Below are 16,536 nucleotides of genomic sequence, written 5' to 3' on the forward strand. Positions count from 1 at the left end.
AGTATAGTATTATATTGTCTCTGATATACATAAACGTACGCGTCAAAAACTTCTCTGCCAGCCTTATTGCACTTGCACTCGTCGACTGGACAGCGGCAGCACCGGCACTCACCGTCTTCGGCAGGCGGGGTCTCACACTGGCACCCCTCGATCTCCTATTGGATATCAATTGATGTATGACCTTAATAATCATTTAAATGGATTTGTGAACATATATCGTGGACATTTAGAGCTGATAAATCAAAATCCATGTCTGATATCCCAGTGATTTGAATTTGAAATTCAGTACGATTAAAAAAATCAAACACTTATTTTAAGTGTAGAATGGACCGTTAATAAATTAAATAATGTAAAGCTAAAGTTACAATTATAAACATTCTCACAAAGGGAAATTGTTAAACACTACCGCATTGAATGTGAGTTCTACAAATTTTAAACTAAGAAAACTTATTGTAAAACCGTAAAGATAAATTTAAAGACTATCATACCTGCGGAAATATAAGAGTTTCATTTCTATAGTATACGCATTGCTCGTTATGTTTGACGAGGTCGTGTTCATCCTTTGGGCAGAAACACAGGGGCAGAGACGCCTGGCTCTCAGTAGGACTTTCTGTGCAGGGGCATTTCTTTTCCTCTTCAGCTGACATTATTGATGAAAGATTAAAATATTATTTAATCCTCCGCACGGTCTAGGAATAATACTTATACAAAATCAAAGGTTTCTATGCAATTGTTATGTTGCTAAGAAAAAGAAAATCTTTCATAAAAAAGAAATTGCATAATAAATATTTAATATACTTTCAATTATTAGCATAGTCATAGGTATTATATAATAAGCAGCTTTATTGAGAAAGTAAAAATTAAAACACATACACATTAAAATTTAAATGCTTAAATTTCAAACATTCGTTTTATCCGCCATAATATAAACCATATCTTTTCTGTGGTATCGGTTTTGTTGCCATGGCAACAATAGTGGTAAATAAACATTGTAACGTGATTATAACTCAATAATTTCCTGTTAGGAGATCTTTCTTATCCCAATAATAATGGTAAAAAATAATCATTTATTGTAGTATTCATTTAAATTGTACCTACAACATTCGTTTTTCAATAATCCACAGATTTTATCCCGCGCAAAACCAGCTAGCGATGGTAAAATGGGTAGGAGCGATTCTGCCAAAAAGCAATTTCCCGAACTGGAAGATTTCCTCATGAAGAGAGATTATAGTGGAGCCATCACAATGCTCGAGGTGTGTATTTTATGTGTTATATAATGTACTAGAGATCCCCTTCGGCTTCGCCCGTGGTGCCCGGCAAACATCATATAACACTAACAATCACGTACCTATGCAACAGTGAAAGAATTTATGAAATCAGTTCAGTAGTTCCTGAGATTAGCGTGTTGACACATAAAAACAAATAAACAAACTCTTCAGTTTTACTGTTATGTCATTGGAAAAAAATAACAAAGCAGCCCAGCTTATTTTTTACCTATTCTTCCTATTTATTTACCCAAATCCCGTTAGGTTAGAAGTAAAAAGTTTAATGATGTTGGATTTTTTAGCTGTATCAGCGAAGTAACTCTTTAGTAACCTGTGGTATCAGTGCACATTTAGGGTTCAGATATAGGTCCGCTAATCATAATATATATCATAATATATTTGAGTAGTAGAAACAAAAAATAATAGTGGTATAATTTTCTTATTGATACCTTAAAACCAGTTTATACAATACACTTTGCACAGTTCCTAGCGCACGAAGGCAACACAGAAGTGTGGGTGCCAGTGTGGATAGCATGGTGCCGCTTCCACCTGGGCGAGTACCGGCGAGCGTTGGACAAATACTTGGAGATACGCGACAGAGACAATCTGGACTCACGCGTGGCTGACAATATCGCGTTGGACATCGCTGTTTGCTATTTTTATTTGGGTATTTATTGTAACTCAATATCTTACTTAGTTAATTATTTATGATTTTAATTTTGTGAGGGTCAATGATGAAAATAATAACGATAAAGGGAGACGAAAGTTCAAGAAGAAATACCCACTTTTTTACCGTAGGTAAGTTAAGGTAACTGCATAATAAGAAATGAAATTTGATTTTATACTAATTATAGATATTATTGTGTTACATTTTATATTTTTTAATTAATAATTTCAGGTATGTATAAAGAGTCTCAAGAAACTGTAAAAGAAGCGCCGAATTGTGCTTTGAAGGTAAATATATCTCACATTACTTACACATAACATTACATTAAAAGTACCCAACAATATATAGGGAATGGTTTCAGAACCGTCTTGAATTCCACTTGGCCCATAAACTAGGAGATGAGGAGGCTCTCATGCGGGCGCATGCTACTTTACGTGATGTACCTGAGGACCAGCTTAGCCTGGCCTCTGTCCATTACCTGCGTGCGCACTACCAGGAGGCCATCGATGTTTATAAGAAACTGCTTTTGGATCGACGGTATGTGTATTTTGAAATTTCGTTTATAATAAAAATATAGGTTGAATAATATGCGCTTATTTCAGTTATAAAAGATACGAAAAAGACAATATGGAGTGGATCAAGATCCTTCCCCAAATTTCTTGGTAATTTTGCTTAAAGTAATGTATATACTTGGTAATTTTCATTCATATTATAAGTTTTTTTGTTTGTTTGTGTTGTTTTGTTTGTGTTTGTTTGTTTATTAGTAATTAACATTCTTATATTTGTAGGTGGTATTTTCAAATTGATTAGTACCAGATAGCATTCTAGTGTTCAAGTACGTGAAATTAGTTGTCCATTTCATATGCATTTTAAGTTCATTCATTCATTAAATATCATCTAATATTAAATAATTAGATAATTTTAAATAATAATTTATCATCATTATTTAAAATTATCAGTTATTGACTGAGAACCTAATTGTTATGTAGGTTTTTTCGGTTTGTTAAAACTGGTTCAAATGTCAAAACTTATATGATATGCATGTAATCTATTTATAAAACTTTTAAATTCTGCAGTACTTACATGGCGTTAAACGTTTACGTGGCGTTATGTTATTACAAGTTGGACTACTACGATGTGTCTCAAGAGGTTCTAGGAGTCTACCTGACGCAGCATCCCACTTCCACTATCGCTTCGAATCTGAAAGCTTGCAACTTATTCAGGTTATACTATTTTTGGTACCTTTGATTACATGTGCTTTAATCTGGCTTCACATTCGTGACACCCTTAAAATTTTGTATGAATAGCCATAGCGTACCTACAAGCCATGGCCCTATAAATTAATTCGCTTACTAAACTCATTCCGTTTAGTAATTTCGTGATTAAAAATCAGACTTATACAATATTATTATTGAGCATAATATTAGTGAGTTGACAAATTTTTAATTATTACAATTAAATAGAAATTTGCAGGTTATACAATGGAAAGTCTGCTGAAGCCGAGCTGAAGCAAATATCGTCAGATCAACACACCTTTGGACAAGACCTCGTTAAGCATAATTTAGTTGTATTTAGGAATGGTGAAGGTGCTCTCAAGGTACAAAAGTGGAAATTTATAATAATTTTATTTATTTTATAAGGTTATACTTACGAGTATGCCAGTTTAAATGTAGAACTGTGTTGACTGTAGAAACAAAGAGTTTGTGGGCTATACATTAAAAACAGAAACACAAATTTTCGCATTATTATAAATGCGTAATAACTGTAGCTGGCGGTTTCACTCGCATATATAGCTTAACTAATACAGATCCTTTCATTGTTTCCATGCCCGAGACACCTACATATCACAATCCATCAATCCGCGATCACGATTCACACTTACAATGTTGATATTCGATGACAATGGGCAATGGGAATGATCGTTCCAAACCCCGTCAGATTCTCCCCGAGCTAGTGGACGTGGTGCCGGAAGCTCGTCTGAACCTGGCGGGCTACCGGCTGCGGCACCGCGAACCGCTGGAGGCGCGCGCGCTGCTCGAGCCGCTGCAACCCTCCTCGCCGCTGCACTACATACTGCGCGGCGTTGTTGCCGTGCGGCTCTATAATGAGACTGGCGATGTTAGTATGTAGGCAATGTAACTTGATGTGCCTTCTTCTTTGTAGATCTGCGCAGTATGGTAACTCTAGAAATCATGAAGGCGAGGTGGCAGTAATCTTGGTTACAGGGAATTTAATATATCATGTACTCAACGAAATATAATGACCTACGTCGATAATATCGACCTATATTGTCATTTTCATACCGCTATACTGCATATTATTTAATTCCTCCTTGATCAATTGTTATGTTGTTAACAAACAATTAACAACCCAGGAGGAGCAAATGAAGTTAGCGCAACAAAGTTTCCACATAGTGGGCAGCTCGGTCTCTGAGTGCGACACGATCCCGGGCCGCCAGTGCATGGCCTCCTCCTACTTCCTTGCGGGACAGTTTGAGGAGGTGCTGGTGTACCTCAACTCCATCAAGAGCTTTTTCGTCAATGACGATACTTTCAACTTTAACTATGCTCAGGTAATATTGGATGTTCAATTGCTACTTGATTGATACTTTGATTTCATAATTAAGCTATATTTAAAAAGTTCAATGTTATACAATAAAATGTGAAGATTTACTTTATTCATACGGATCAAATTGTATTTTTTTTTTTACGTCTTTCATAACTTTTTGTGATTGTATTATAAATTAACATTAATGTAGAGGTCTCTATATAGGCAAAAGTGGGAACAGGATTTTACCGTGAGGCGGAAGAATGTTTGCTTCAAATTCAGGACGAGAACATTCGCAGCTCGTTCACATACCTGGCCTGCCTTTGTCGCTGTCACGTTATGAATAAGGAGGCGCACCTGGCTTGGGAGATTTGTCTTAAGGTATCCAACTGCCTTAATTTATGCGATATTTAATAATGACCATAATCCATAGATATCCGTCAAAATTTCACCTTAAAACCAAATTAATATCTATGTTTTCTTTTGTATTTATGACAGTTATATACAAATTAATATAATTCCAGTCAGCAGGCACACCGGACAGTTTCGCGTTGTTGCAGCTGGTGGCGAACGACAGCTACAGGATGGGACAGTTTCTCGTGGCAGCTAAAGCATTTCACATGCTTGACAGGTAATAATGCAACGCTCTTCGATGCTTTATCTTATTTGCTTTTTTGAACTGACGTCCCAAAAACGAAGGAGGATTTCAATTCTACTGATTGACGTCATCCTTTTTGTATTTGGGGATGTTGATGAACTTTTTGTAGAAAAGTATTATTTCGTTAATTCTAACTGAACATACTAACAAATAGCAATTTATTCACATTATCTACTACTCTGTGTATTCCTTAGAATATCTTTAAGTATAATTATTAATATACTGTACTGATATTATTCGTAACTGGATAATGTTTTCCATATCAGTATAACACGGTGTGCTTCCACCAGACTGGACTATGTGAATTGGTTATATTCTGAATATGTTAAAGCTATTATTATATAGTATTAATATATTTAGCAACAAAAGATTCGAAATGGGTTATGATATATGTATTGGAATATGCGCCAATATTCTGCCACCAGATTGGACGGTGGTCCAGAAATGTGGGAGGGGTTGCGCGGAGCGGTGTGCGGGTGCGCGCAGGCGGCGGCCGCTGACCGCGCCAACGCGGCGGCCGACCTGCGCGATGCGCTCGCGCTCCTGCGCGGCCCGCGCGCACACCCGCGCGCCGATCATATCGCACGACCTATCGCAAAATGGGCGCAGATGAATAGGATAGCTGTTTAATTCGATAGGAGGTGCAGATCTTGGTGATTGTGAAATTTTCGACGACAAAATATTCAATACATAGTCAATACAAAAAGGGCTTGATATATGAGATATGTATATGTTGAAGAAAATAGGATAAATAAAATAAAGGGTCCGCTAATTTATAAAGATTAGCCTAGAGTCTTTCATGTTATGTAATGTAAAAGATTGCTTGCAAATATAAATTAAAAACATAAAGTCTCTTATTTGCTTATGTAGAAACTTTTTTATTACTTACACTGTCTACTACCATGGATATCATAATATATATCTTGGAAAGACAATAAAATAACCGGCACAGTTTAAGATTAGCGACATATTCGCAAATTTACCTCACTGAATCATTGTGTCATCATGTTCATGAAATAATTATTAATATTCTGATTTCTGATCATTTAAAACGTCAACGCCTTTTTAAATAACTTGACGTCATCCTTATCTGCTCCTTTTTCTTGCAGTAGATCAACAATCGCGATAATATTGTCAATGTTTTTAAAATATTGAACATTTTTAAACAGGGACACGTGGACACTTTAGTAAATAAGTACATACTTTTTTCTCCTGGAAACCTCATAGAAGAGGTAGTAGGAACTATCTTATATAATAAAGTAAACTATGTAAGAGTGGAAGTAAAAGGGGAATTGAAACTGTCCATATATTCTCATTAGCTTATTTAGCGCCTTGGGCCGGAAACAGCACGTCCTTACATATCGGTAGCTGGGGAAAATCTTGTGACATGTTTCTCCTAAATGATTGAATTCCGACGGCGGTTTCCGATTGATACGTGTTTTCTTGCCGTGCATTGCTCAATGAAATTTGTTCTCTCTCTACACTGCGTGACAAGCTTATGAGTAAATATTGGTTTCATTAAGAAATTGTAATACGAGAACATTGTTTTAATAGAAAAACATTTTTTCTTTTACGTGTTTAAAATATATTTTAATTTATATACCAAATTTAATAATACATTAAAATTTTTAGCTTAATAAAAATGAATTTCCATAATATGTTACTAAGTGTAAAACTAGAGAACGGCGCAACGTAACAAAAACTTACCACGAGTGAAGCCTGAGCGAAGCGATAGTAAATAAATAAATGAATTAGTTCTAAATTGAAACGTTTGTATGAGAACCCATTTTTTATAAGAAGGCACTCAATAGAACCTTAAAACATCGTTTAAAATGAAATATAGATTGACTGGCTTAAATAATAATCAAACAATTCTAAGTCAATTTCAATACTATGGACATTTAGTAATTTGGTATCATTTATTATTAATATTTTCGGCGTGAACACAGCATAGCGCGTAGTGGATAATTGCGCTACGTGTGAGTAAACGTTTTAGATTAGATCAAATTAGCTTGTTCATACCAAATATGAAATTGGGTTGCATTCATTTACAATTTATGAGGGTGTTCGCGAACTTGCTACATATAAATAGCGTTAGCAAATACGGCAACAGAACTAAATTAATGCCGTTTTATTTTTTATCCACATATCCATATCATCGGACTTTTTATCGTTATCGAACTTTAAATAACATTATTTGCATTCTATTTCATTCTGTATAAGGATATATCTTTTAAATAGTTAATTTATTTTAATTGGGCCTAAAAATCCGGTGATGAAAATTTTTAAGTAGGTTCTTACGTAGATAGAAAGTAGGTTAAAAGTAGATACCTACACCTATATTCTTTCTCTTATTTCGATTGTATTTTAATTTTTTTTAATAAATATCTACAATAAAATTGTTTCCATTTATAAAGTGTTCTCGAATCCATTTTCGGAAAGAAGTAAGTATAAAGTGCAATAAGCTTCTTAAAAGTGGGACAAATAAAATAAGGTATATAATTGGCGCAAATAATTGCATTTTATTTATCAACTATACATTATATTTACATGTAAGTGATACAGCGCGTCAAGATCAAGTCCGTGGCAACAGTCAAGAAGTAGTACGAAATAAATTAACATAGGACGGTTCCATTCGGCGCACTCGTGAGGTCATCGACCCTACTCTATTGATGACTGGAGGAACTCTAACAAACTAAACAAACGTTAATAAAAATAAATAAAAATAAGTTATACATAAGACGCGCCTATTCTGCATTACAGAAAATTACACTGATTTCTTATAATACTGTAACAATCCTTTTCATGCGAGAATTCAAGCTAATGAAAAAGAACAAAGCTTCCATCGTCGCTTGCTTCCGTTGATCCCTCGGGGGGAGGGAGTGCCGCGGGTGGGCCTTACATTGCCTTCTATGCCAAAACCGTAGGGAGAAGAGAAGCTTTGGTCAGTTGTTCCTCCAATCAACGATACAGCGAGCTAGCTTGTGAAGTAACTAGCGCCAGGGGTGGCCGATGGGCGCCGCGACCGCGACTGGCGCGTGGGCCACAGCGATAGGCGCGTGAGCGACCGCCACCGGCGCGTGGGCCACCGCTACTGCTGGAGCCTGCAAACATTTTCATGAATTAACTGGAGAAAATAGAAAAGAAGAAATTATTTGCAAATATTAAGCATTAAGCATTCACTATTATATAGTAAGTTTTTAAATATCCGTGATACTCTCAGCGCTAAATTCTCTTTTTTTAATTCATATAACGTACGGGATGAGCGTTGCCTGTCCTCTCAACGACGGCGTTGAACCCGTTGACGTGGTCAGCGGTGTACGTGACCTTCCTCAAGTGGCCGTCGGGTTCCACCAGGCTGTAGGAGCCGTGGACCACGCCGTTCTGCAGCGTCTCCTGGGCGTCCTTGTGGTCGCCGGTGGAGGGATCGTTGACGCCGTACGAGTACGTGTAGGCGGGGTTGGGGTCGACAGGCTCTGCACGAACGACCTGCGGGAGAATTGTCTTACGAATAAATACATGCATACATCATGGGCATTTGTTATAAACTGGAACGATTTCACTCTTGAAAGTATTGTTCAACTTTTAAGCTTCTCGAAAATAATATTTTTTTTTTAATTGAGTGTTTCTTCTAGCAGACGTTTCTAGAAATGAAGAAATTGAAGTCAATTGGGCTGCATGAAATATATTAGGTTTACGTGAGCAACAGCTGGAGCTGCTATCGTGTGGGCGATGGGTGCTGCATGGATGGCCGGCGCCGCGTAGCCGATGGTGTCGAGGTAACCAGGAGCCGCCGACGCCACGGCGCACACGCAGCAAACAATGAAGAACTGACCAACATAAACAAAACATAACGAGAACTGAACCTGTAGTTCCTTATTACTTGATCAATTCTTTTACTTTTGTAGTATATTGGTGTAGCAACACAAAAATTGTTTTAATTTAATGTATTTTAAACATAACATAAAAAGGTACAAATAAAGCACCGTACCTTAGCGTACATGACTATTGCGTGCGGTCGATGCGTGTACAGGAGCACATGTGTGGCTGTGCGCACACGCATTGCTTATAAAGGCACGGTGTAGACACTTGATACAATTTCGAAACCAAGGATACTTGTCCCGCCGAACGCGTGGACCTTAGATACGAGTATAATATATGGATTTAGGGGTATGTTTAGTAATCGAGATAGTTTTTGCTTGGTATCTGACGCGTGTTTTTACTGAATTCATATGCTAACATTATTGGACTAATATTTCGATTCCAAATCAGATTTAAATTGCTTTTATCTAGATCATGTCAAGTCAAATCTAGACATGAATAAATGGCGTGAACTATATCTTGCAAAGCAGTAGTATGTGGAGATTATGGTCAGAAGGAAAGGAACGAGTTATCATTTCGGTTTTATCATAAATTAACACAAATGCCTTAAATATTGCTCCACTTTATAATGTGGGACATAACCATTGTAATGAAACGTGGATATAACCAACATAATATTAAGCTGAAATTAAACTAATACTAGTTTAATCTCTATATACTTTTGTGGAGGTATGTTGCCCATTAAGTTATTATACAGGCGTCCATTTAGTTCTATTACGATTATATTGAGTGTATGTTCATAAATGAAATTATTAAAGATAGTGATTAAAATTATAGATATAAATTGATATGATATTATCTTTAAAACATGGAATCTAAACCGCTAGCAGACCTGTATTGATACCGAATTAATTATTGGCAACAGTACAGCAATAGCATGTGGTCCGAATCTTCAAACGGATCTATATATTTCAATTATATTATTAATTATATTATAAGCCATCTTATTTACACAGGCTTAGTACCTAGGCACATTTGTAGTTATAATAATATATTACAAAGTTATCTTTCTATGGATAGTTAAGAAGACCGTGAACGTCATTAAATTATCTATTTATACCTATAGATTGTTAATTTCTTGCTTTGTTTGGTTGGTTTCTGAGTAGTAAAGTTATATAAGTTCTACGGATCCCTAAAAATACCGACTGATTTGCGATATGAAATGTTACTTAAAATTTCATACGTACACTGTTCATACCCTTGACATAGCATATTGATACCTAAATACCTTCGAATGTGCGCCTTAAATCTAGTCTTTTTATTATCTGTATCACTTAGGTATATGTTGTATGTGTAACAAACACTACATGCACAAAATTTAGGTTTTTTTATTACTATATATGCCATTTACCTAAACCTTTTTCATTACAAACTTTTCTGCATTAGTCGATGATATGTTAAAAACTCCAGAAGACAGAAATGAATGCAATTTTTTGACTTTTTGTCCTTTTTGTAGCAGTCAAATCCGATATGATCAAGTTACATATGATGACTGTTAAAATTCTACAACCGTTCGCAAATCATTACTAGTGCTCTCACATGTTGACATTGTATGTTAACTACGAGACGATCAATTTATTCAAGAGTTAACTTAAAATAACACCTGCATAAATTGCTCAGACATCATGGAAAATCTGGACAAAAGTATGGAAATTAGGTGCCGCTTTGCTATAGGTATGCTATTTATGTATTTTGTCTATAATTACATTGATCTGAAATTATAAACGAAAAAGAAATTATAAAAAAAGTTATAAACAACACTCTCTTTTTTTTAATATTCAATATTCTCATTCAACTCGCCTCAAGATAAAAAAATCACTTGTTTCCATTCTGAGTTTTTTTGCGATAAAAATTTTCTTTACTCATGTCGGTATAAGAGCGTAATACGTAAATTCTGCTCAACTAAAAGCATTACTATCAAAGGGTTTATACCAATTCAACTATTGATTGTCGCTATAAGAAAAGGAGCTGCTTTAATTAATTCTACGGTTTTGACTATTTCATAATGAGGTTCCCTAGTCCCTAATTAAAGTTTTATAATATAAATATATAACTAGGTATACACTTAAACAGGGTTTCCCGCTCATTGGAACTTACAGTTTTTCAAACGCTATTTTCATTCCATATTATAAGTCGTAATAGTACTAAGAAACTTGTGGGTATCCGATAACGAAAATTTTATTTATTTAGCCATTAGGTATCCAATTGTAACCTCACATTTTAGTTTCTTTTCTATTAAAATCATTCTTCTATCGTAATCTTAACAAACATAATATTTATTGTTACAAGACAAGAGAAAATATAAGCTTTGGCGTTACAGTGATACACATTGGGGCACATTGTAGGTCACATACGCGACTTAAGACTATTTAGGTAGAACGCCGCTGTGCCCATGTTCGATCTAGATTAAAATTCATATCGTTGGGCCGCGCCCGATAGTATGTTAGACATATCACATATAACTCACTGAGATAAACGAATTAAGGCTGCGCACTCACTACTCAATTTCCCAAAAACCTTTGTTTCTTTAAATATTCCCAGTGAAGAGTAAATTGTAACCTTGCTATGCTGAATCTCTAAAGTACCGTTTATGCTCTTAAAAAATAAAATATACTCTAGTTTTGTTACGAGCACTTCCGTAAATACTATTTGTTTTCAATAAAAATCACATTTAAAAAAATCTGTTGGTCTATTATTTATATCATGCTTCTGTACACTGGTAAATATACCTAAATGTTACTTGAAATCGTATAGTCCATACCACGCCTAATATCCGTGTTGCAACGACAAGTTTTGTGATTGCAATTTGAGTGCGAACTGCCTTTCTTATTAAATAGGACTTTAATTGCATGAACACAAGATATCCACATATCTATTTCATACAAACTGCTATTTTATATTACAAAATAAGTCAAATAAACTTTATAAAATATAGTGTAGGTTACCTACCTTTATAAATACCTACGCAATTGCAACCAAAGCAGAAAATGATAATAGCCAATGATTATGTTTAACACATTTATTAATAACGAAAACTAGCATTTGTACTTAAGAACTTAAAATTATTTCATTCTATTTTTCATAAAATGGATTCACACATAAAGTAAAATATAAAATTTTCATAAATTGAGTTTAATAATATGTTTCTTGCTCCACCCACTTCGAAATATTTCGCCTTATTATAAATCGCCTCAACTCATCTCCGAGAATCATAAGAACAAAAAAGGGTGTAGCTAGGAAAAAATCATGCCAGGAAATCGGCTCAGTACCAAATATTTCGTGACACAGCGGTAGATAAGTAACAACAATGGCTGCAATCAAGTTCACAATAATACCGATATTCAGTACATGGTTTTTCATTCCTTTTTCAAGCAGGGAAATTCTTCTCGTTTTGCATATAATTACGTCAGATATCTGAGTCCAACACACAGCAACAAAGTAAGCAGTTTGTGCACGCCGTTCGACACGCTTTCGATCAATATAAAACCATTGTCGACCCAACGTATCTTTTACAATGGTAGAAGGTGACTCCCAATCATGGCGTACGAATAGTATACTCGATGGAAAGAAACCACTTTGAGCAAATACAATAAAATATGCATACATTCCGGCGAAGAATTGTATCATGCCTATTTGAAAATATGCCATGAAAATGAGCACACGATTTACTAGATGGTCTGTTGGTTTTCTAGGAGGCAAAGACATTATATCGTGCTCTGATGTCTCATATGCTAGACTCATTGCAGGTAAAAGATCGGTTCCAACGTTTACGACTAATATTAATATCAAAGTCATAGGTAAAGGCATTCCTACACAAGCATATAAAACAAATGGCAGCATTTCAGGAGTATTCGACGTTAATGTATACGCTATTGTTTTTTTTAAATTATCAAAAATTCTTCTACCTTCCTGAATACCAAGCACGATAGATGCGAAGTTGTCGTCTAATAGTATCATATCAGCTGCTTGTTTAGAAACTTCTGTCCCTGTTATACCCATGGCAATACCAATATCTGCCTTTTTTAAAGCTGGCGAATCATTAACTCCATCACCAGTGACAGCGACTACATGCTCGAGTGCTTGATATGTCTCCACAATAAATAGTTTCTGCTGAGGACTGGTTCTAGCAAAAGTTATTTCGTCATATTTCTTTTGTGCAACTTTTAAATCATTAACGCTCATTTTTCGCAATTCGTCCCCCGTAATTATAGCCGCTTTAAACTGATTTTTTATATGCGATGGTACATCGGATAAATCAATATGATGTTCAAAAGCATAATCGTAAGCCGTAGGCTGTGTGATAGTTCCACATTGTCTAGATATTGCTAAAGCAGTTACTGGGTGGTCTCCTGTGACCATTACAACGCGAATGCCAGCTTGGCGGCACAGAGCGATGGATTTTTCTATATCCCTTCGAGGCGGATCTATCATTGATATAGCCCCAATAAATCTCAAATTTTCGACTGGAAAATTTCGTTGCTGTGTATCGAATTTATAGCCCAAAGGATATTCACTTAAAGGCAAATTATAATCACAATACCCTATCACACGCTCGCCCATATTTGCAAGTTTAATAAAACTAGCCTTTAATTCTTTTTTTACTTGTGGGGTCAAAGGCTGATCCTCTTCATCAGTTATAACTTTGGTACAAAATTCGAGGACGATTTCAGGTGCTCCTTTCATTATCAAATAATAACTATGACTAGCTTGCATTCGATGTATTGTAACTTGGTACTTGTACGCCGAACTAAATGGAATTTCCGCTTCTCTAGGATTATTTTCCCTTATTTGGGTTGCAGATCGATTCAGTTCCATGTACCTTAATATTGCCGACTCAGAAGCATCACCTATTATTTTTCTTTTTTCAATTGGAAGATTCATGGTATCGACTGTAAAAGTGGCTTTAAGGTTTAATGATGCAGCTAAAGTTAAAGTAGCATAAGAATGATCCGAAACATGTTCATGATCATTTTTGTCAAATATTGTATAATTACAAAACAAATGTGACACGTTCATTTGATTTTCTGTCAGTGTACCAGTTTTATCCGAACATATGCACGACGTTGATCCTAAAGTCTCTACGGCTTGGAGTGTTTTTGCCAAGCAATTTTTCTTCTTTAAGTTGTTTGCTGATAGTGTCATACAAACGGTAAGCGTTACAATAAGCCCTTCCGGGACATTGGCTAGGATAATACCGAGCATATACTGAAGGGCAGACAACCAGCTCTTTTGAATTAAGTATACCATTATAAAGAACAAAAAACCAAAAGTAAACGCTACGCAACATATAAGCTTAATAAAATGCGTTATCTCTTTAGCTATTGGTGTTTCTTCCTTTTCTAAACCAGTAACCAAACCCGCAATTTTTCCTATTTGTGTCATTTCACCAGTTGCGATAACAACACCCTTTGCAGATCCTTCAGTAATGGGACATCCAAAGTACACCATATTTTTAGATTCCAATGGGTTAGCGTTTGTACATTCCGGACGATGTTTAATAGGTTCAGACTCGCCAGTCAGTGAAGACATATCAGTTTTAAAATTAGTGCACGTAAGTATTCTGACATCAGCGGGGACCACTTCGCCGCCCGTCATTTCAACGATATCACCAATAACGACATCGGAATTTGGAATTATCTTTTTATGGCCGTCTCGGATTACAGCTGCGTTTGGTGGAACCAATTTTTCAAAGCCACTCATTACAGCCATGTTCTTAGCTTCTTGATAAAACCCAAAAAGGCCAGTCCCAATGATAGTAGCTGTGATCACACATCCCAAATACAAATAATCTTTACCGGTGTGACCGCCTTCACTGCCCGAGTCAATAGATTCAGAAAAAAAATAGCCGACGAAATTTAAAATTGCCCCACACCACAGCACGCACTGGAACCATCCGAATAGGTTGTGTCGAAATATTTTCCAGTAACTATTTCCTTTTAATTCCTTCAACTGGTTTGGTCCGTAGGTTTCTAGCATTTCTTTAGCGAAGTTCTCGGAGAGGCCATTTGTGACGTTCGTACGGTAAACAACTTCTAATTGGGTCGGTGTAAGGAAGTGATCGCCGGTGTGTGTTTCCTCTTTAAGAAGAGTAAGTTCGGACACATCAGGACCTGCGTGCTGGAGGCTCGGTCGCCTGCCCCCAACCAAGGAAGTGCTAGATCGACGGTGAGACTGATGCGGCATTCTAATAATCTACCACAGCTCTTCGAGAAATAACAAATCTTAAGATTAACGAATAATAAGATATTTGAGTGACTTAAATAATTCTGTCAGGCAACTTTCATACTTTTTATGAAGGCAGCATAAAGGTTCAAAATAAATAGTAATAAAAGAACTATGTGATGCGTACTTTTCGAATGTCAGTTATTGCTAAAAATAATAAAACACAAATAAAATCTAAAAATATTTATTCATAAAAATACCTCCAATATAATACATAGACAGTGCATAATTACAACAGTATTTACTGTTATTTGATGTATAGTCAAACAAGGGCGTAATTGATAAAGCTTAACATTAATTATCCGTGGACCAATATATACTAATACACTCTTCAAATCAAACAAATTCATATTGCACACAACGTCGAAGCCTACACACATGTTCATTTTATACTCAATACATCTTATTTATGTAAACTGGTTATAACAAGCATACCTCATACTTATTAAACAAAATACCGTTGCAAAGTCTAACGCACACATAATTAACAACTGCATTACACTTGTTGCAACCATGTGTTCGGGGGAGTTACCGTGACGTCTTAAAGCAGTAATAATACTATTGTGGAAAAAAGACGGACCTACATAGGTCATCTAGCGCCATCACTGTTCCACACTGTAATTAGTACTTTTATAAGACCTCACAGTGGCTCCTCTGACAGTATTGATCAGTTATTAGAACTTCATTTTGGCACTGCGACCGTTTCAAAGACGAACACTCTCAAGAAAAACGAACACTTTCAAAATGAAATTGGAAGTGAGTAATTAATTTAATTCAAGCCAAATTGTTCGTAATATGAAAAAAATATGATGACCATATTAAATAATATATATGCGTACTTTTACTTATATATTATGCTCTTATAAGATAATTATAGAATATGTATTAAAATAGTCAAAGAAATTTAATAGTGTTGTTTGTTTAACAAAGAGATAAATATATATGGAGAAAAAATATTAATAAATAACTTATAACATTATACTGCATTGAGCTTCATTATATCCTAGTAAAGCCGCCTTAAACCTCGATTTAATACAAACTAGACATAGACAATATTGCCGTATATGCAAAAACTTAATTAAAATAATATCATCAGTCAGAAACATAATTTCTATACAATGACAAAGTAATTCGTGATTTTTCTATGTTACAAAAATGTCTTTGGTAACCAACATTTTGTACTTATGTTGTAAAAATACTGTGTTTAAAAAAGGCATATTCCCTCAAACTACGCAATTCTAGTGTCAATAATCAAACAAATTGTAATAGGATTGTGATCATCAGGGATGACATCA

General features: G+C 35.4%; 4 protein-coding genes across 4 annotated transcripts in view; 1 reads left to right on the plus strand and 3 right to left on the minus strand.

The window, feature by feature from the left end:
• Positions 1 to 647, minus strand: part of LOC119832436 (coiled-coil domain-containing protein 40) — an 8,237-nt gene extending 7,590 nt beyond the window's left edge. The window contains exons 1-2 of the mRNA XM_038356106.1: positions 489 to 647; positions 40 to 152 (exon numbers count right to left, since the gene is read on the minus strand). Of these exons, the coding sequence (XP_038212034.1) occupies positions 40 to 152; positions 489 to 647 (272 nt within the window). The remainder of the gene's footprint in view (positions 1 to 39; positions 153 to 488) is intronic.
• Positions 648 to 963: 316 nt separating this feature from the next.
• Positions 964 to 5,794, plus strand: LOC119832437 (intraflagellar transport protein 56). The gene is made up of 12 exons (XM_038356107.1): positions 964 to 978; positions 1,077 to 1,253; positions 1,749 to 1,932; positions 2,164 to 2,219; positions 2,294 to 2,469; positions 3,009 to 3,155; positions 3,406 to 3,529; positions 3,871 to 4,050; positions 4,307 to 4,504; positions 4,705 to 4,860; positions 5,004 to 5,110; positions 5,563 to 5,794. Exons 1-12 carry the CDS (start codon positions 964 to 966, stop codon positions 5,765 to 5,767), a joined length of 1,725 nt encoding a protein of 574 aa, XP_038212035.1. The 3' UTR covers positions 5,768 to 5,794.
• Positions 5,795 to 7,634: 1,840 nt separating this feature from the next.
• LOC119832189 (cuticle protein 8-like) lies at positions 7,635 to 9,290 on the minus strand. Its single transcript, XM_038355811.1, has 4 exons — positions 9,129 to 9,290; positions 8,836 to 8,967; positions 8,396 to 8,626; positions 7,635 to 8,241 (listed from the first exon to the last, which is right to left on the minus strand). The coding sequence occupies exons 1-4, from the start codon at positions 9,198 to 9,200 to the stop codon at positions 8,131 to 8,133; spliced, it is 546 nt and encodes a 181-aa protein (XP_038211739.1). The 5' UTR covers positions 9,201 to 9,290; the 3' UTR covers positions 7,635 to 8,130.
• Positions 9,291 to 12,151: 2,861 nt separating this feature from the next.
• On the minus strand, positions 12,152 to 15,202 carry LOC119832607 (sodium/potassium-transporting ATPase subunit alpha-4-like). The gene has a single exon (XM_038356289.1). It carries the CDS (start codon positions 15,200 to 15,202, stop codon positions 12,152 to 12,154), a length of 3,051 nt encoding a protein of 1,016 aa, XP_038212217.1.
• Between the last annotated feature and the right edge of the window lie 1,334 nt (positions 15,203 to 16,536).

Source organism: Zerene cesonia, chromosome 15, assembly GCF_012273895.1.
Source record: "Zerene cesonia ecotype Mississippi chromosome 15, Zerene_cesonia_1.1, whole genome shotgun sequence".
NCBI lineage: Eukaryota > Metazoa > Arthropoda > Insecta > Lepidoptera > Pieridae > Zerene > Zerene cesonia.